The sequence below is a fragment of the Camellia sinensis genome, chromosome 8 (assembly GCF_055761805.1).
Source record: "Camellia sinensis isolate YWXY chromosome 8, ASM5576180v1, whole genome shotgun sequence".
In the NCBI taxonomy this organism is placed as follows: Eukaryota; Viridiplantae; Streptophyta; class Magnoliopsida; order Ericales; family Theaceae; genus Camellia; species Camellia sinensis.
Window position 1 is genome coordinate 61,679,148 of NC_138968.1, and position 22,100 is coordinate 61,701,247.

Genomic DNA, 22,100 nt, shown 5'->3' on the forward strand with positions numbered 1-22,100 from the left:
TCATTTTTGTGAGATTTAAAATTTTTATCATTTTTTTTTTTTGTGTGTGTGTGTGTATGCTTGCTGTATTGGCTTTCTTTGTCCATAGTTTTGGTATTTTAATTTTTAATTGCCTAAATTTCTTTATCATGTACTTTACTTTTGTAGAGAAAATCCAATATATATAAACCAACTATGATAATGTTAACTATTGTTCGAACCATATTTTTAACACAAAAAATTTCTCACTGAGTGTGCCAAAAATAAGTGTTGGTGATTTTTAATATTTCAAATGTTAGAAATGTAATTTGAGTTTGCCAACAAGAATCTAAAAAGTGCTTATAGATAAAAATATTAATTTTACTAAGCGATTATGTTAAGATTCTTTTTATCCTCAATAAAGAGAATTTTACTATATTATGTTGAAAAAATAAACCAATATTTTAACTAAAATTCATGACTAGATAAAAATTATAATTAATTAATTGAATAAACAATTATAAAATGTCACCATTAATTACAACAACAATGATTCATCCCACTAAAAATATCACCACTAATAGTACTAATGCATTAAAAAAGTAAAAAAAAAAAAAAAAATACAACTCTAAGACCAAAATATCACATCATTAATGACAGGACCCACTACCACCTAATTAGTGGGAGCACTAATTAGTACTCCAAGCATTTTTCTAATTACAATTGGTTGGTATCACTATTTTAGCACCAAGGATCCTCTAGAGTTTTTTTTTCTTAAAGTTTCCTAAAGTGGTGTGTTGTATGGGTGAGATTTAATACTAAAAAATTGATGTGACTTGTCATTAAATCTCAAGAATAATATTTTAGAGCACTAAATTGGGAGCTCTAGAGCATCACTAATGATGTGGCACAGTGACCCCCACCAAAGTGATGTGATGTTTTGGCTTGAGTTTGTTTTTTTTTTTTTTTTTTTAAGCTCATTAGAGCTATTAGTGGTCCAAAAATTAGTGGGATGAATCACCACTCAAATCTCAATCATACAACACACCACTCTAAGAAACTTTAGAGAAAAAAAACTCTAGAGGATCCTTGCTCCTATTTTAGGTGTCTGGACGTGGGAAGGAATCAGTCGACAATTTAGTGTATGGTTCCCTCAAATTGACTAGTCAACCGAAATTTGTAGTAGACTGGTAAATAGAGCCTTTAAACACACAAAGCACCGAGTGTTTTTGTCTCTCAGGAATCTCACGTCGCCGGTTTCTCTTCTCTCTATCTCTGAGAAGAGTGCTCTGGAAAATGCAAACCCTATCTATTTCGTCTCCCTCAACCTACCGGCTGTTTCCGTCGCCGGTCACCGCCATTCCCTGCAGAACCTCCAGCTCTCTTCCTTCCCTCCGTACTCTGCGATGCTGCTCTCTCCAATCTCCATCTCTGGGTCCTTCTCACTCTCTCTCTCTCTCTCTCTCTCTCTCTCTCTCTCTCTCTCTCTCTCTTATATATTCCCATTAGTGTATTCAATAATGGATGAAGTGAAAAGGTGGATGGTTTTCGATAAATGCCTCTGCCAAAACGTGTATATCATTGATCACTTATGTACTAACATTTAAAAAATTATAATATAAAAATATTTAAATATATTATTTGAATAGTGTTGTAAAATTCTTTTAACTGAAATTTTGGTTGTTTAAATATATTATTGGGTCTCAGTTACAGTTGAATTTAATCTTGTGGTTGGGTTTTCTTCAGTTTCGGATGAGACAAAGTTTTTCGAGGCTTCAAGAAATGGAAACTTAATTCCGCTTCGGAAATGCATTTTATCGGATCACTTGACTCCGGTGCTTGCTTACAGATGCTTGGTTAAAGAAGATGATCAAGAAACTCCGAGCTTTCTGTTTGAATCGGTGGAGTCTGGTGTCCGTGCTTCAACCGTTGTAAGTGTTTTTTTTTTTTTTTTTTTTAAAAGTTACTTAAAAAGTTCTATTTACAAATATTATGGTACCTTATATTCTATCTAAGATTTTTTTTTAGAATAATACTGGAGACTCCAAAAGTTCTATTAAAAATTGTACCAAATGTCCCACGTGGTGTGGGATACATTTGGTATAAATTTTGATAAAACTTTTAAGATTTCTAGTATTTTTGATTTTTTTTTGAACCAATAAATCCCCGATTTATTAAAATTGAGAATGTTATCAGTTTTTCTCAATTTTTAAAACTAAAAACATTATCAATTTTACATAGTAATGTTCCAAATAATTGTTTCATTAATTGAGGGGGAAAAACAGAATATGAAATTAAATTCTTTTGTCTTTCTGTGCATTGCTTTAATTCAATTATTCAATAAAACCAATAACAATGTCAGTTTTTTCTCGTTTTAAAACTGATAATATTATCATCTTTTTTAATTTGTATCATCATAATTTTTTATAGACACAAAATTTCAGTTTTGCATAAAAAAATAATTCAATTCTTTTAATTTTTTCAAAAAGTTTTTTATAATTTTTTTAATTTGAAAGTTGATAGTTTTAAAGTTTTGAAAATCAAAATAAATGTCAAATCATCATATTTTTTTATAAATAATCATTATTTGAAAGATAATTCCAACTATTAAAAATTTAATGAGATTTGAAAATCTAACAAAATCTTAATAGAGTATATAAATTCATAAATTAGAACTTGGGTTTAAACGTGTTTTTTTCTCATATATACTTGTTTGCTTTGAAAATGAATCTAAAATTTTTTATACATTCATTTTTATACTTGTTTGATTAAATGCCGTAAATTTGATTGTTTTTAGGGTCGTTATAGCGTGGTTGGAGCTCAGCCAGCCATGGAAATTGTGGCAAAAGAAAATAATGTTACAATTTTGGACCACGAGAAAGGGTGTATGACCAAGAAGGTTGTTGATGATCCAATGGCGATTCCAAGAAGTATTTCAGAGAGTTGGAAACCCCAGTTTATTGATGAACTTCCAAGTACTTTTTGCGGTAATATGACTTCGTAAAAAAAATTATTTTTTTAGTCTAGAGTCCACATTATTTCTGGTTAATTTTCCACGTGTTTGGTTTAAACCCTTTAAAACACAATTATTGAATGAAGACACATTTGCTGGAGATTTTGAGGAATTATTTATACTGAGCTCCGTTTGTTACAAAAATATTTTACTCATTTTCCGTTATTTAGTTGAACAAAAAGTAAATAAAATATTTTTTCATTATTTTTCTAAAAATGACTTACCTTGTATGTTAATTTTCACGAAGTTTACTCTCACTTACTAACTTTTCAACATATTTAACATTTTAAAATAAGTATCTTGACTCACTAAATGTCATAAATGACACTTTATTTAATCAAAATTTCTCCTTCAAGTAATAAAATGTTTTTTTTTTTCAAGTGTCAATCAAACGCTAAAAAACAAAATCAAAAATATATTTTTTTTTATAAAATTAATTTAAAAGAAAAATATTTTTTTTTTGTAAAATATTTTATATCGAAACAAATGGAGCCTTAATGATACAGTGTATCTTTATGTATGCAAAGAGTAGTGCTGAACAACAGCTGCAGAATATATGTTGTTTCATTTCATGCTAATCGAGCCATTGTTAGCGATTCTTCATTAGTTACGTGGAAATATTGCTTTTAATAAACAGAACCAGATAAATATCCTGTTTGCTGGTATTACTAGTTTGATAGTCTTCTTGGTGCATAAAAATGTTTTAGTAAAATCGTTTCGATTTTTTACCTAAACTTATGATTTCAAATTTGAATGTAAGTATCAAAGAAAACTCTTTTTAGTGGGGAGGAATAGTGTGAGAAAGGAGTGAGACCAAGCCAAGCCACTAGTAAAGTAAGTCCTTCCCACGTGTGAAGTTTAATAAATGAATGCAGCCTTAGCCAGAGAGGTCAACTTGTGCCTTTGATTTTAGGCTGCTCGGCGTAGAATGAACAAATCCGCAACCAGCAAGTTTTTCAAAATGAATTAAATGGAATTGTTACTTTCCAAAAATGCTTGCTGAAAATCAATGAAGGTAAATTTTTCCCATGTAATTCATTGGTCAAACCAACGATTCAGAGTTTGTCTTTGCTTTTTGAGGTGAATTCTAGTGCATCAAGGGCACTTATGTTGTCTGTATCAAGGGCAGTCATGTTGTCTCTAATTAGTAAGCCCGCCTTGGAGCAATGCTACAAATTTAGGTGTTGGATTATTTGGCAATGGTGTCAATAAGAATCTAACATTCTTCATTATGTAGTATATCTTTGTCGGTAAAACCAACGAATCATAGTTTGTCGCTGCTTTTTGAGGTGAATTCTAGTGCATCAGTGCATCAAGGGTATTTCTGTTGTCTCCAAATAGTAAGCCTACCTTGAAGCAATGCAACAAATTTAGGCGTTGGGATTATTTGGCAATGGTATCCATAACAATCTGACAATATTCATTATGTAGTATATCTTTGTCAATCGAACCAATGATTCAGAGTTTGTCTTTGCTTTTTGAGGTGAATTCTAGTGCATCAAGGGCATTTGTGTTGTAGTATATCTTTGTCAGTCAAACCAAGGATTCAGAGTTTGTTTTTGTTTCTTGATGTGAATTCTAGTGCATCAAGGGCATTTGTGTTGGTCTCTAATTAGTAAGTCTGCCTTGAAGCAATGCAACAAATTTAGGCGTTGGGATTATTTGGCAATGGTGTCAATCAGAATCTGGCATTCTTTACAGCCTTTTCTCATCCGAAGGCTCCCTGTCTTGTTCTACCTTCTTTATGTACAACAAACCATTATGTTGAGAATTGTAGGGGTAGGCACAACGGAATTTAAAACTTTCGATGATTTCTATAAATCCGAGATCATATTTATGATATATATATATAAAATATAGTAACCACCTATAAGATAGTTACATTAAATATTTCAACTGCAAAAATTCAATTCCTATGTTCAAGTTAACCCCAATTCCACCGTTTAACTGTCTCCATAGTTAATTTAACTGTCTTTATTCATTTGAATTACACATTTTGACGGCTTGGTCACACTTATACGGATAGGAGAAATAATGTCAACTATTGATATTTAATTACAGTTCTTTCTAATCGAATTAGAATTGTTTCTAATTCTCCTAGGGAACTTTTCTACAGACCTGTACACATCATGAGTGACACTTAGCGGTATACCATTACTAACGCAAATAGTATGAATATTACAAAATAGACACTTCGGTTAACAAACTAATTGTATATCTTTGCTATTAAGTTATGAATGATACACTGATTTTTCAAATCATATGAAAAATTTGCAAATTCTTCATGATTAAATGAAGTTATTCCCGGTATAACAAAGCGGTCTTTTGGCAGCCTCCTTGCCAACCTTTTGCTTGCACTAGATTATGTTTAGATTTGAAGAATTTGGCAATAGATGTTACTATAACTATGATGGATATCTCATAAATCAATGGCGGCGACAATGGGATTTAATGTTTCATTCAGTTGACTTCCATGCAGGTAGAGAAAAGTTATAACTTAACCTAAAAATATTAAATAAATAAAGTACAGAAAAAGCTAACAATTTATTTCTCAGTGCATTTTTAATTAATGCATATACATTATATAACATTAAACGGCATGCTTAGGAATTTTGTTACATCATGAACAGGTGGATGGGTTGGTTATTTCTCATATGATACAGTTCGCTATGTAGAGAAGAAGAAGCTTCCATTCCTAATGGCACCACAGGATGACAGAAATCTTGCTGATATTCATTTAAGTCTTTATGAAGACGTAATTGTGTTTGATCATGTAGAGAAGGTACTCTACACTCATTAAATGTCTTAGATCTTACACAGAATATATAATTCAAGTCTCCGCTTATGTCTTTCCATCACCTCTCATGTCCAATCTAGTCATCTTGGAGCCGTTATTCTTCTAATTCCCTTTCAACATTGGAAAACAATGCAGTTAAGTTCTTAGAAAGAGCCCCTTCTAATGCAAAGACTAATTACACAAAAATACATAATGGAACAGCAAATACCTGGGCTTTTTCTCCCTTTTCTCCCCCTTTTCCGAGTGTCAGATGCATGTCACTGGAAGAAGTTTTGTTACATGTATCATGCCATAATTTGTACAATCTATTTGTTAGTAGCTATGGAGAGAGGTACTAACTGCTTTATTTTGGTACTAGATTTATGCTTTAAAGGGTAATACCAAGCTACAAAGGATAGTGGGTGTCAGGGGCGGAGCCAAAGAAAGCCCGGGGGGGTCACGTACCCCCCCTCAATTTTGAATTTTTTTTGTTTTTGTTTTTGTTTGTTTTTGTTTTGTGGTCATATACAAAATGTATTCTCTTTTTTTTTTTTTTCTTAACATTTTCTTTGGCTAAGGAGTTGTTGTCATGTTCACAATAAGTAATTATTTGATACCTTTGGAGCATTATGTGGTATTGTTTATGTAGTAGTCTAAACCAGTAGCGTAGTGGAAAATCTTATGGATTGAATGTAATTAACTCACTATTTTCAGGTAGTTGACAAACTACTTAGTGTGATTTGTGATTTCTCATACTTTGAACATCACATAGGCAACCCCATATGATACTCTAAGACTATGTAACAACTTCCATTCAAAACACATCATTTATAAGCAATATCATCTCTTTAATATTTTCTGTGCTATAAATGATGTGTTTTTATTTTCTAAAATTAGGAATGTTGATCCATAATTTTTTGTGCTAAAATTATAAACTTACATCACCAGTCCACATCGAGCTATTACACACTATTATAGAATTTTGATTTGTTCCTGTTAATAATGTTTTTTAATTTGTGCTATAAATGATGTTTTTTGATTTGTTCCTAGACTAGATAGTAAGGAGGGAGAGAAGAGAATATACAAACTTGCTAAGATAAGAGAAAGAAAAATAATAAATTTTAATCAGGTTAAGTGCATCAAGAGTAAGGACTCTAAGGTGTTGGTGAAGGATGAAGAGATTAAGGAGAGGTAGAAGAACTATTTTAAGAAATTATTAAATGAGGAACATGGAGGTAGGTCAAAAGGGGAAGAAGTAGCCAATAAAAAAGAAAACCCAAGACTATAGGTTCTATCACAAGATTAGAAATTTTGAAGTACAGATTACACTTAAGAAGATTAAATCGAATAAGGCTTTAGAACCCGATGATATCCCTATTGAAACTTAGAAATGTTTGGGTAAGAAGAGGGTTCCTTGGTTGACTAAGTTATTTAGTAAGATTTTATTGTCTAGGAAAATGACAGAGGAGTGGAGGAAGAATATTTTCGTGTCAATTTATACGAATAAAGGAGATCCCCAGAATTGTAACAACTATAGAGGAATCAAGCATATGTGTCATATAATGAAAGTATGTGAGAGAGTGATGGAACGTTGATTGTGAGATATAACAGAGGTGTTAGAGAATCAATTTGAATTTATACCTGGTACGTCAACAATAAAAGCTATCTATCTTTTGAGGAGAGTAATAGAAAAGTATAAAGAAAAGAAAAGAGACATTCATATGGTTTTTATTGATCTTAAGAAAACAAATGATAGAGTGCCTTGAGATATAATCTAGTGAGTGTTAGAGAAGAAAATGGTGACAAAATGTTACATTGATGTGATTAGGGACATGTATGAAGGTGTGGTGACTACTATTAGATCGCCTGTTGGAGAGGCAAGTGAATTTCCAATTACTATGAGTTACACCAAGGATCAACATTAAGTCTTTATTTTTTTGCTTTAGTTATGGATGAGTTGACTAAAAATATTTAGGATGATGTGCCGTGGTGTATGCTTTTTACAGATGATATCGTGTCAGTAGATAAGACTAGAGAATGAGTTAACACTAAGTTAGAGACTTGAAGAGAAGCACTTGAAGCTAAAGGATCTAGGATAAGTAGAATCAAGACAGAGTACATGGAGTGTAATTTTAGTATCAGTAACAATGGAAGCATAGGAGAAGTGGAGATTAGGAACCAAAAACTACCTAAGAGTGAACATTTTCGTTATTTAGGATCGGTTATCACAACGGCTGGGGAGATTAGAGCGAATGTAGTCCATAGAATTAAGGTGGTGTTGCTTAAATGGAGGAGTGCGTCTGGCGTATTGTGCGATAAACAAGTACCCACTAGACTAAAAGGAAAGTTCTATAGAATGGTTATTAGACTAGCAATATTGTATGTGATGGAATGTTGGGCAACTAAGAAACAACATATTGATAAGATGAGTATTGCTGAAATGAGGATGCTAAGGTGGACGTGTGGCAAGACTAGAAAAGACAGAGTTGGAAATGTGTATATTCATGAATGGGTAGGAGTAGTGCCGATAGAAGATAAGTTGAGAGAAAATAGATTGAGATGGTTTGTCATATGCAACGGAGAGCAACAAAAGCAATAGTGAAGCGATGTGATATAATGACAGTAGATGGAAGTGTTAGGGAAAGGGAGACAGATCTAGATTGACGTGGGCTAATGTAGTAAATAAAGATATGAATCTCTTTAATTTAACTAACCAAATGACCATTGATAAAGTTGAGAGGAGAAGAAGAATTCATGTAGCCGACCCCATTTAATGAAACTTAAGGCTTGGTTTGGTTTGGTTTTGTTATTAGTGAGTAAATTGTGAGAATATATATTATATATATGGCATGCTTGTGTATATTAGGAATTAGACAATTTCATTATCACTTTCACTATTCCCTTTATTCATTCTCAACATTTGGTTGGGTGATAAAAATGTAGATCACAAATCTGTTCTAATAAAACTACAATCATCAATCTGCAAATAAGTCTTATTAAAGTTCTGTCACTATGACTCAGCTTTATCTTCATTGAGGCTGTAGGGTTTCTTTCAAAACTTTGATTGAGGACATTTTGGGTGTTCTGTGCATTCTCAGAAAGCATATGTGATTCATTGGGTTAGGTTGGATCAATACTCCTCCATTGACAAGGCTTATGTTGATGGAATGAGACGCTTGGAAATGTTGGCCTCCAGAGTACTGGATATTGATCCGTGAGTAAACATTGAACTCTTTTCTACGTAAGAATAATGGTTTTCACAAAGTCATTCACATTTATGTGCATGTCCTTTTATTTGATTCCCAATTGTTAGCCCAAGGCTGTCTCCTGGTGTTGTGGACTTACACACTCACCATTTCGGTCCTTGTCTGAAGAACTCAAACATGACAAGTGAAGAATACAAGAATGCAGTACTGCAAGCAAAAGAGTACATTTTTGCAGGAGATATTTTCCAGATTGTATTAAGTCAACGCTTTGAACGACGAACATTTGCTGACCCATTTGAAGTCTACAGAGCATTGAGAGCTGTGAATCCAAGTCCATATATGACTTACTTGCAAGTATGATCTTCTCTGAGGCTATCCATAATGTCCAATGTTGCTTATTTTTTCCCTTCTTTTTCCTCTTTTTTTTTTTGGTAATTACAATTAACCATTTTAAATTCTTTTCCATCCTATCAGGCTAGAGGGTGTATTCTGGTTGCTTCAAGCCCAGAAATTCTTACACGTCTAAAAAAGGTACATATAATCAAGCATTTTACTTCTGATTACTTTCATATGAGATTCTTACAGAAGTTTACTTTATCTCTTCTCTCGGCTTAGAATATTAGCTACTTCTGGATGTTTGCAAAATCTTATATAGTGCTTATCGTTTCTACTTTGGTACACGTTGACTAATGGTTGTGTATTTTGCCATTCTTGTTGACAGAATAAGATTGTTAATCGACCGTTGGCTGGGACTAGTAGAAGAGGGAGGACACTGCTTGAAGATGAGATTTTAGAAAAGCAGATGCTAAATGATGAAAAGCAATGTGCCGAACACATCATGCTGGTTGATTTGGGGCGAAATGATGTTGGAAAGGTTTTGGTCAAATTCTCTCTACTTATATGGACATTTATAACGTAGTGGTTGCACCAATATGAATTTTTCTCATGCTTGTTCCTGCTGAAATCTATAGTTTATAGTAGCTGAATTATTACATTCACTCAATGTGATCCTATATTCACATTTTTTGACTTGTATTCTGTTGGCCAATGCTTGTTTGGAAGTTTACTAAAAGACTTTTGGAGTGTCTTTTTTGCCATCTATTGGTCAATGGATCTTGGTTAGTATGAATCAGATGGGGCAATTGTCAATTGAGGTCATCATTTACCGTTCTCACTAATTTACAGTTCTACCATTTGGTTGCTTCTTCTTTCGATGCCCATCAAATCTCATGTGCATGAAACTTCTGGAAGCAAATTTAGGATACTGGTGAATTTTGGTGCCAGTTGTGCCCGTTAATGCTTGCAGTTATTGTCAGCTGAATTTTTTAGATATGATTTATATTGTTTTGATTATTTATCCATACATGCACACACATATATATATATATATATATATATCCCTATATCAGCATTGACTGTACAATTTTCATCTTTGTTTTCTCAAAATTGGTGTATCTTTCAAACATTAAATGCATTCCACTCTTGTAGTTAACTCAAGATTGTTGACATAGGTGGCCAAATACGGTTCTGTAAATGTGGAGAGGCTCATGAATGTTGAACGGTACTCTCATGTGATGCACATCAGCTCCACGGTGAGATTTTGCTTTAAACTAAATGTGGATTGAGTTTCTAATGCGAAACTTGTGTCTTCTTGTTCTGGAGATGAGTTTTTTGCTAAGCAAATATTTGCATGCATGATATAAACAATGCCTTCTTTTTCATTGATTCATGGAGAAACATTAAAATAAAAAGCAACCTGAAACTTTTACTGAAATAAACAATGTCTTCCTTTTCTTTTCTTTTTTTTTTCCCTCTCAGGTAACAGGGGAATTGCGTGATAATCTAACTTGTTGGGATGCCCTAAGTGCTGCATTGCCTGTCGGAACAGTTAGTGGAGCACCAAAGGTTAATATTTTTCATTGTCTGTTCCCCTTTAGTTGTCAACTTGTTCTGTTTGGTTCTGGTTCTTCGATTGATGAAATACTTTTGAAGCAATCTGGAACTTAGCTGGAGCTAATATGTTGACCTCATTTTCTGATCTTATGAGATAAATCAGCAAATACTTGAATTGTTCTTCTGTGTCTTTGCCACCTTGTGGATGCGTGGATCTCACACATTCTAGCAATTAGTGATATATTGATTTCACCACCTCTATCTTTTAAGCCTTTACGTCTCTTGATGCAAAATAGTTTTCTAATCAGCTCTATGAGACTTTCAGTAAAAGTGTAGGTAGAGTTCTGCTTATTCAAGGTGACTGATCTTGTCCTGTGAGATTTGCTTAGTGGGATGGTAAATTTTAGTTTTAAAGTCTTCAATCGTTTTTTTACTAGTGCCCTTCTTGGCATCTATAGGGGGAGAGAGATTCAGGCCTTCGACAGTGACATCAATGGCTTTTCTTATGCTTTTATTATTATTATTATTATTATTCAGATTTAGGCCAAGTTTGGCTACTGCCAAAAAAGTGCACTTATTTCATCTTTTTATCTTTTTTGGGTCACATCAATCAACATCTCCTCTCTACTTTTTCTACACATAATACAAAAAAAAGTCAAAAAGTGCACTTATTTAGTCTTCCCAAACTAGGCCTAAATATCTATGCCTTCCATCCCTACATTATGGTCCCCTCAGGCTCTATTATACATATTATCTATGTTGTGATTATCAACTATGACATCATACAGGTAAAGGCCATGGAGTTGATTGACCAATTCGAAGTAACAAGGCGTGGGCCATACGCTGGTGGATTTGGCGGTATTTCGTTTGCTGGTGACATGGATATTGCATTAACTCTGAGGACCATTGTATTCCCAACTGGAAATCGTTATGACACAATGTACTCGTACAAGGATGACAACAAGCGCAAAGAATGGGTGGCTTACCTTCAAACCGGGGCTGGAATTGTAGCCGACAGTGTTCCTGATGATGAGCAAAGAGAGTGTGAGAACAAAGCTGCTGGTCTTGCTCGTGCCATCGACTTGGCTGAGTCTGCATTTGTTGACAAATGATATCTGTCTCTCTCAAGTTAGCCAAGGTAGATATAGGTAGGCGTGAAACTAGGAGAAGATTATGGGGGTTCATGACCCCTGATTCTTTAAAAAATTATGTTTGTCATAACCCTTCTATATATATATATATAATTTATATATCGTATTGTACATATATATGTGTTTGCCTATAAAGTAAAAAAATATTATTTATTGTTTGGCTTCTACGATGATGAAATCTTGATTCCGTCCGTGATATTGGCAACTTGTATTTTGAGGGTATTAAGTTGTTATTTGAAACAGAGAAACAAAATGAAAACATGTTTGCTTTTTAGGCTAAGTTTGACAAGTTGAAAAAAAGTCAAAAAGTCAAAAAGTTATTCAAAAAGTTAAAAAGTTATCACTATTCACAAAAAGTCAAAAAGTACGACTGCACAACTCCTAATCCTAATTTTCTCCTACACACTAATTTATATAATTTTTAAATACACATTTTTTCATAAAAAGTCAAAAAGTTAACCCAAATAACCATATTTTTTTCCTTAATTTTTTAGTTCAAAAAGTGAAAAAGTGCAGTTATTTAGGACACCCCAAACAATCCCTAATATACAAATACAAAAAATTGTGTTACAGTAAAATTCTGCTTTGTACATTTGGAATGCTCATGGTACCTACTATACATACTAGACTCTACGATTGTATTTAAATTATGGATTTAGATATGAATTTAGAAATGAAAAATGAAACAATAATACTACAATTCCATAAATTTTACCAAGCCAAACATTTTTTGAGCCTAATGCGAACTTTAAAGAAAGGCCTTTCATATATATATATATATATATACTAGTGGGTGGCACACGCAATGTATATCTAATTCAGATAAGTAAGTATAAAACAAATAATAAAGAAATTAATAACATATTATGCATGTTGTCAAAATGGTAGGAATTTTTTTAATGAAATTTAAGGTCTTGTGTTCAAATTTTGTTCACGCCTTTGAATAATATTTTTTTATTTTAGAATAGAAAAATTTGTCACGTGGCAGAAGGAGAAGCCCCACACAATTGGACACCAAGCCATGTGCTCACACACATATATATATATATATATAAAGAAGGGTAAATTACACTCACCTCCCTTCAAGTTTAGAAAAAATACAATTAACTCCACACTTTTGATATAATTATACCAGCTTCCCTCGAGATTTTAATTTACATTACACTTTATTTTTCATCATTAATTCGTGAGTTATATGGATGAAAAGATGTTGATATCATCTCTTTTCTACTAAAATATATATTTACTTTTGTTTATTTTAGCGTCTACTGACCATCTGCATCAGTTTTTGCTTCATTAAATGTTTGTTTGATTATGGTTATAAAAAATTTTTGTCTGTTATGATTACATCATTTTTATTTTTATTTTTTTAATGTTTCCTTTCATTTATTATGGGTATGAATATGGGTATGAATTCATACCCATAATAGAGTCTGAATCTTGAAATTCTATCTTTGTATTACAAATATGAGACTTTCCATCATAATTTGGTATATAAATAAATAAATAAACCAAAAAAAAAATGTGATAATTCCCCAATTTGTTTCAAAAGTTTTAGATGAATAGTTCCATCAAAAAGAAATTTAAAATAGTGAGAAAGAAAGTGCTTTCAATATTTGTGATGGATATGGGTTGAGTGAAGATGATAAAACACATAAGTGGTATTGAGTTGAGCCTCCAATTTGTCGAACGATTATGTGTGGGTTGTAAAAATGGCTCGCCTAAAGCCTGCCTAAGCCTTAGGTTTGGCCCGGCTCGACCTTCCAGGCTAGGGCTTGGGCCATTTTTTTGACCAACCCACGCAGACCGATTAAGGCCCGATCCGCAACTCGGATTGCTCGACCTACGACCTAGACCGCCTGATCTGTGACCTGGACTACTCTACGTCCAACGTCACTTTCAAACTATTTTGGTAAAAAAAAATAATAAATAATAAAAAAATTGTTAAGTTCGACCCAAGCCTGATTACCCCTTGGGCTTGGGCCTAGGCCTAGTATTTTGGGAACTAGGACGGCCCAGCTCAGCTCGAAAAATGATGGGAGCCCGTTAAGCTTGTGGCTGGCTTGGTCCGAGCCTGAGCCTGAACGGGCCGAGCCATTTTTACATTCTTATGTGTGGGTGTTGGAGTAGGGCAAACCCCAACAGCTAAGATAAATACTTGGTTTAAACCTCAAATGTTTATTAAAATATAAATTTGGATTTCAAAATTTTGGACCAAATTTTTTTTCTTTGGGTTAATTACCCATAGTGTAACGCCCCAATTTTCATACTCAAATGACAATACAATAATCATAGCCCTTTTAAAGGAAAACCAATTATACAATCACACGCTTGCATTTCTTAATATAAATAATTCCTCATGCAATAATACATTAGTCCAACAACAAGTAATTGAACAAATAAATACCCCAAAGGGTTTAGAAGTTTCCAAAGCTTACACCTGGTTACACAAAATGGTTATTCAAACCAACACAAATACAGTCCTTGGCTTACAGACAGAGTCACAGCAGAATGAGAGTTTTTTACTCTCAATACACATATTTTCTAGCCTTTGGTTAGGCGGAATCACCACATTCTTTACTGCACAAAAATCTCGTAGGGTGAGTATAAAGCTCAGTAGGAAGTTCTTAACAAAGTATATATACTACAAGAAATTACACTTTTAGCAACCACTTTTGGCGACGATGCTAATTTTTCATAGCAAAAAGTATATTTTCGGCGACACAGTAGTCAATTTCATTGGTAAAAGTAGACCTTTAACAATGCAATTTACTATCGTTGCTAAAAATGTATAATATTCACTAGGCGCCTAAATTTTTGGTTGGCGCCAATTTTTTGAAAATTTTAGCAACCAAGGTTAATTTTTGGCAACATGATAAGCGTTGCTATTAGTCTATTTATTTTTGGCAACAAAAAGTTGGCATTGGCAAAGAATTAGACATTTAGCGGCAACAAAATTATTTGTCGGCAAAAGTTGAGATGGCTTTGATTTTCTAAAACTTGTTTTAGATTTCTTTTAAAAGGCTAAAAATTAGTTTTGTGAAAAAATTAAAAAATTAAATAGTTTGTTTGGTTTAATTTTTTAGAATTCAATTTTTAAAAAATTCTACTTTCTTGTTTTTTGTATTTTTTTTAATTTTACTGATTTTTTTAATATTTTAAGCAATTTTTTTAATTTTTAGACACATCTAACATAAATACACTTAAAAAGTATAATTTTTGTGAAAAAAAATTTCACTAAATAAAAAAAAAAAACAAAAATTCAGTATATTTTTTATATTTTGTGTATTTATTAATTTTTTAAAATATTTTTTCATAAATATTTTACTTTTTAGATACATTTAACTAAGGTGCATCCAAAAAAGTAAAAAAAAAAAAATACTCAAAATTTTAAAAATATTCAGTTAAAAAAAAACACGAAAAACAAAAAAAAAAATTCAATTTTTAAAAAATTGAATTTAAAAAATTGAAACCAAACATACTAAAAAGTACATATCAATTTTATATAATTTTACAAAGTATATGAATAATTTTTAATTTTAAAATATATTTAAAAAGAATAGAAAGATTTTTTTGGGTAAGAAAAATAAATAATCTATCTATACTATTATAAAGTGAACACCTCTTATGGTGTCCTGAAGCTTTACTCTCTTCATGCCATGTGGCAGTATTTTTTATTTTTTTAAAAAAAGTTAAATAAAGAGATGGGCAAGGTATTTTTTATTTTTTTAAAAAAAGTTAAATAAAAAGATGGACAAGACTTGAACTCATTACCACATACCACTTAAATTAAGTACATATTATAATATTAATTTCATTATTATTTTTTTTATTCTAACTTATTTAAATTACAGACACATTGTGTGTGCCACTAGTAATAATAAAATTGAACTCAAACCAAACAACAGTGACCATGTTTTTTACCTTCCCTCCAAAAAAAAACCCTATTCTCTCCACGAATTTCTCCTTGCACAGCCATTCTCTCACGATTGGAAGTTCTCTCCTCACAATCGCACGCCCACGTAGATATTTGTCGACCGTCGGGTTTTCGCCATTTGCCGTTGCTGTGCTACACCATCGCCTCTTCATTCTGGCTCGGTAGGTCGTCCCCTCTTTGCTCTGTATTTTACTTCTCTCTCTCAATTTGTTATCTGAATCTTTGTTCTATTTGCTGTGTATTTCATTCGTTTCAGTTATTCGTTTCTTTGTCAAGGGTTCCATGCATAACCTGCAATTCTATCTGCTTTCTATTGAGTTTTGAACTAGGGGAGAACCATTATATCTCTAGCTTCTAGTGAATTGCTAGGGCTTTTTAAAGATTTTTTTTTCTTGCTTATTTGACCCTATTTCTTATTAGATTGCACAGTAGGAACAATGTTTTTCACTTTTGTAGTTGCAGTATCCAAGTCCAGTACTCTTGAATATGTTTCTTCACTATATGAAGCATGAGAATCATCAAATTCTAGCTTGATATCACCCAGAAGGTGGTAAACCTTCTCATCATCACAGGAAAATTACAAGGTTATGAAAAATAAAAAAGAAAAATCATAGAAAAATATGAAATTTCACTTAGGATCAGGAATACTAACCCCAATATGATACTATATCAATTACAACTCAGATGTAAGCTAGCTTTAATGGATGCAGAAAGTTCCAAATTAACCAAAGTGGATGTAATATGCTCGTTGTATCTTTTTGAATCACCTTGGGTGTTCTAATTTTGTTTGTAGATGCTTGTTGAAAATTTCCTCATGTACAATGGTGCACATTCACAACTATATGAGCTTTACAATGAGATTGTGTAAGTGAAAATTTGAAACAGAACATAATCAGTTTGCATAAAAGATCCAATCATCCAATTATTTAAGTTTAACCATAGAATTAGCATTGAAAGCTCACAAACAAGATTTGAATTTGTTTCTATTTTCTTAGGCTGTGTTTGTGTCATGGATTTGGGTAGGGATTTGAAAATCCATGATCCAAACAGTGTTAAATGTGTTGCTAGTTAAATGTTTCAATGCCTCCATCAATCAAAACTTCTAATTTGGATTGAAGTGCTTCAAAATTTAGTTATGGACAAATGATACAATAATAGCACATTTTTGTATATAATATCCACATGGTTCAATTGATGATCCCAAAATTGCCACAATAAAAGGTAATAAAGTAGCATACAGCTGAAGGATTGTCTGACAACTTGATCGCTTCAGTAGTAGCTTCGGCATATTGGCCATCATCAACGAGCTTCTTGACCACCAACAGTGACTTTGGTGCATCAGGGTTTGTGTAGTTTTCAGAAATCCCAACCCAAAGTGTGTCCTCTCCCAAACAAATTCAAGTAATCTACTGTTAGTTTTACTTTCATATTGAGAGAGAGAGAGAGAGAGAGAGAGAGGTAAGGTGTTTGTTTAACATATTTTATCTTTTTTGACTATTTTAGTCCAAATGGTCATTCCCAAACAAACCCAAGAAAGAGAACAAACTTCAAGTCTTGAAAAGAAACAATAGTAGTATATCAAATTCTTTTCAATTCATATTATTATTCTTTGATGCTATTTTTTTTTTTTTTCTCTAAACTTTATTCTTATTATTTTTTTGAATATGTATCACACATTAATGTGTACTAATTGGGCTTTGTTTTTTTTTTGTTTTTTCTGTTTTTTCGTTTTAATTTTTGTATTGCACTCTTTTAACAAACCTGTGACAGAGCAAACTATACATGCTATTGACTTCTTGTTGAGATGGCTTTGGGTATGGTTGCAGATTAAACCAACTAATTCAGTTCTCATTGTTTATGATAGCAACTGATACAACTGTGTGGTATTCTCATCACATTCCTCAGGTTGAGTGATATGATATCACTTCCAACTTTTTAAAGAGGTATCTTAATCTCTTTATTGACTTAATTCTTTCTTCCGGGATAAATGTTTCCTTTTCCTAGACCTTGATTAATATCTTGATTTATAAATCTAGCTTTGTCTTGATCTTGAATAGCAGCCAGTGCAAAAACCCATTATTAATGTTCAGTTCACACTCTTTGTTTCTCAGATAGTATTGAGTGGATGTGTGATATAATGGGTTGGATGATATGCTCCCTATAACTTACTTGCCCTGAAAAGAAGATATGCTCCCTTGATTTTTCCAGTGCTTCTTGTTCTTTAGCTTCTCTCCATTTTATCAGTTTTTTTGCCAAGTCTAAGAGAGCACATAAGCTGGACACAAAATGTATATAGCGGGATATGATTTGTTTTATAAGTGGGCTCCACTAATAATCATGTCTATTAATGTGAATTTTGGATTTGGTTTCTATTTTTGTAGGTGGTCTGTCTTTTTTTTACCCCTGCTGTTCATGAGATTAGAGTGATTTTGAGTCTTTGACAACGCAGCTTGTAATTTTACATGCTTGAGGGTTAAACTAGTACTCCTTCATCAGGAAGTGGACATTGTACTGATAAAGAAGATTTTAAAGGGGGGGCATTTTTTCGTTCCATTGCGAAAAATGTGATTTCTTGTAGTGAGGTCTTCCTCTGTTTTTCCTTCAGTGGGTATGTTCATTTTTGTTCTCTTTATATATACTTCTTATATATATATAAGAATATATGTATGATGGTTTTGTTATTTATTAGGTGGGCTGAGGTTCTTCCACAAATTTTCAAGTAATTGCAATCTTCCTCCTACTTGTTACCAGGTAATTTCAATGTGGATTGAGACCCATTTTATTTTACCACTTTATTGCTTTGATTTTTTATTTATTTATTTATTTTTTTGTAATCAAGTTCATATATAAGTCAGCATCTTGATCATCTACTTAGACAACAGCTTTAGCCTTTTGGTTGTAAATAACATATTTTTGTGTGTTATATTACTTTATAGAGTCAAACTATTGTACACACCACCTTATCATAAAAAAGTGTTGAATTTTTGTGGTGTTAGTTACGAATTAATTTTATATACTTACGGAAGGTGCACCATAAATTAAAAAAACAAAATCTTAATTACAAACCCTTAGGATTATGTTATGAATTTTTGACATTTCTTAGTCTTAATCTCAATCTCAATTACAAAAATCTTAATCTCAATGCTTTAACTCAATTCTGTTGGGATTTCTTTATACATTTCCCTTAAATCTCTGTCCTCTAAATTTGCAAGTTTAAATTTTCATTTATGACAATATCAATAACAAAAAAAATTATTTTTCTTTCTTGAATGTAGGTTGCTGAAGATGGAGATTATGATCTTGCTCAAGTACTAATTGGAAATGAGAAGAGGCTTGTTCACATGCATTTGCATATTGTCATTTGTGATGTTATAGTTGCATTAAACACATCGTTCCAATTGGGATTGACTTGATTTTATTGATTTTGTAGTTAGTTTAACTTTAGGTATTGTTGTACATAAACTTAAATTTTAAATTGTAAGAACACATGGGCTATTGTTGCTATCATAAATAGAATTTATTTATTTATTTATATGTATTTGGATGTCAGTGAATTAAAGTGTGGATATTATTTAATAATTTTTTTTATTGGAAAATAATTTATTATTTGTGATGGTAATTTTTGCTAACCCAAATACCAAATTATTATTATTTTTATTTTTTATAAAACAATTAGATGTTTTGCCGACGCAATCAAATTGTCGCCAAAAGTATCATTTTTACCAATGCAAATTTGAGTCGGCAAAAGTGACACATAATCATCTTATTTGAACCACTTTTGCCGACGCAATGGTAAATTGGCAACGATGGTTGAAGGTTTTTGCCCACAAAGATGTTTGTCGCTAAAGACATGCTTTTGGCGATGCAATGAATTTTTCGTTGGTAAAAACTTTTCTCAACACACTTTCAGCGACGAGTTACCGGCGAAGCTCTATGGGTCGGCAAAGCTTTTTGCCGACGATTTCTGCCTTTTGGCGACGAATTTTGTTGTGTTGCCAAAACTGTTTTTTGTTGTATATGAAATGTTCATGTCATGCTATGTCCTTTTTGAAATATTTTTCATCCTTTGAAAACCATCATGCTCAATGATATCATGCAATTTTAATTGTTCAAAATTTATTAATTTAATTCAAGGGGCGGTAAATATAACTCTGGTAATCCCTAAGTCAGTGTCTGTAAGTAGATTGTACAAGTACTACCAATTTGTCATTTTTACCAGTATCAACTGGAAGGCTCGACACCTCTAATCTGTCATTTTTATCAGTATTAAGTGGAAAGCTCGACACCTATAATCTACACCACATTTCAAGACTTACCACCGTATTTACCCTAAAATCATTTCATGGAAACTTGTTTCTTAACATTCTTTTCTAAATGCAAAGTTTTCAAATCAAATTTCAAAGCTCTTCATTATCAAATGAATTGATATGCTAATGCAATGATTAATAATATAATGCAATATTTTTCCACTTTCAATACTCCCACACAATATTCCAATTGTAATCAAAATTCTCATTTCTCACTTTAATGCAATTTCACAAGATGAATAAATACTTTTATTTCAATTCATCCAAGGGATAACATAATTCTCACATTTCAAACATTTCCAACAATTTAGTCATCTCAAGACTATATTAATACTTTTAAACAACAATTCTCAAAACTTCAACAATTCCCATATTCTATGAAAACATCATTTATATGTAAATAAATAAACAATTTTCTAACATCATTTATTTTGGCACACAAAATAAATATAACATCTTCCAAAGATTTTCAACATCTTTCTAAAAACCCCTAATTTCTACGTTTTCTCACCAAAATCAACAATTTTCAAATAGTTGAGAAGATCTCACCAAAAACATTTTTCTTTCATCAACAAAGTTCAAAAACCCAAACTTCAATTTTTAAAGGAAAAGAAAGTAAACCCACTTTCAAAATCACTCATCTTCTTGAATTAATCAACAATCAATTTTCAAAACTAATCAGAGGATGATTTTGAAAATCATCTAGATATTACAAAAATATATATATAACTCAAAGAAAATCCCTACCCCAAGTTTAAAGAAGAGCTAATCCGAAAATGCAAACATCACCCAATTATGGATCCGAGATCATCATTGAGAAGATCACGACAAGCCCTCCAACTTTCATGTATAATATTTTGACAAAATCTCACTCTAAATACTCTCATTTCAAGCTCAAAGATTGAGTATTAATGGAAAAATAAAGAGAGTGAGAGAGATAGTGAGAGGGTTGGCAGTGTGTGCCAAGTAACAAGATATCCTCGGTCAACAGATCATCCTGAGAGAAGTTATAAACTTCAACCTCAAACTTTCCTTATTTACTGTAACCTCAACAGTGGCCATGACCCAAAAAGAAAGAATCCCGTGGGTCAAACCCGTAAACATTTTGCTGAAATTTAAATTTCTCTCTTATCCCTCCACGTGGAGAACCTGCAGCAAACAGGAACATCACACAAAATAACAGCGTGCACCAACCCATTGATTTCAGAAACAAGACCCACCCATGTGCAAAACCGTGAACTACTCCAATATAATTCCAAGTGACAGTTCATGCACAGTGATTACACCTTTTAAGCTAAAGCACAATACACATGGTCTGTTACCTTAACGCGGCTGACATTAGCTCAGCACCGACCTTTGAATCGCGCACATGAAGCAGGTCATGAGGCACACGCCCATCTACAAAAATCTCAAACTCTGTAACAAGGCTACCAACAATATAGGACCGGAAAATACCTGTCCTCCAACTCCATTCACAGCGGTGTCGTCACCGGAATACCTTCTACACCGGCGAGCCACTAGCGACGGTGATCAAGATGGCTCTACCCAGAAATGGCGATGGTTCCAACATCACGAAACCCAGTCTGCCAGGGCTGTAAAAGAACCATCCCACCACTCCAAAACCGCCGGAGACCTGGAAAGCTACCAGCGAAGACTTTGTGCCCATACAGGGGAAGATGCCAATGGAGCATATGTTGCTGTGCGTAGCAATTTATAGACCATATCTTCTAGTCCCTGAGCAGTTTGCATCTTTTCCAAGCTGAGTCCAGAAGCATCAGACTGGAGAGACGCTTGCACAGCACAGCAGCTTCCTCATATGCTGAAAGAGGAGGGTATTCTGAAGCAAGGTGACTAATCAG

At 32.7% G+C, this 22,100-nt stretch overlaps 1 protein-coding gene and 1 long non-coding RNA gene across 4 annotated transcripts; both read left to right on the forward strand.

The window, feature by feature from the left end:
* Positions 1-1,087: 1,087 nt before the first annotated feature.
* On the forward strand, positions 1,088-12,020 carry LOC145796948 (anthranilate synthase alpha subunit 1, chloroplastic-like). The gene is made up of 11 exons (XM_082882773.1): positions 1,088-1,393; positions 1,705-1,889; positions 2,756-2,945; positions 5,602-5,753; positions 8,846-8,961; positions 9,061-9,307; positions 9,428-9,484; positions 9,675-9,827; positions 10,465-10,545; positions 10,772-10,858; positions 11,635-12,020. Exons 1-11 carry the CDS (start codon positions 1,255-1,257, stop codon positions 11,956-11,958), a joined length of 1,731 nt encoding a protein of 576 aa, XP_082738899.1. The 5' UTR covers positions 1,088-1,254; the 3' UTR covers positions 11,959-12,020.
* A 3,881-nt stretch (positions 12,021-15,901) lies between these two features.
* LOC145796949 (uncharacterized) lies at positions 15,902-19,513 on the forward strand. Of its 3 annotated transcripts, none has more exons than XR_014337740.1 (5): positions 15,902-16,095; positions 17,705-17,877; positions 18,316-18,542; positions 18,624-18,685; positions 19,210-19,513. It is a non-coding gene; the product is annotated as an uncharacterized LOC145796949 (long non-coding RNA). The 3 variants fall into 3 exon arrangements; XR_014337741.1 differs by having other exon boundaries at positions 17,761-17,877; XR_014337742.1 differs by having other exon boundaries at positions 17,799-17,877.
* The last annotated feature ends 2,587 nt before the right edge of the window (positions 19,514-22,100 follow it).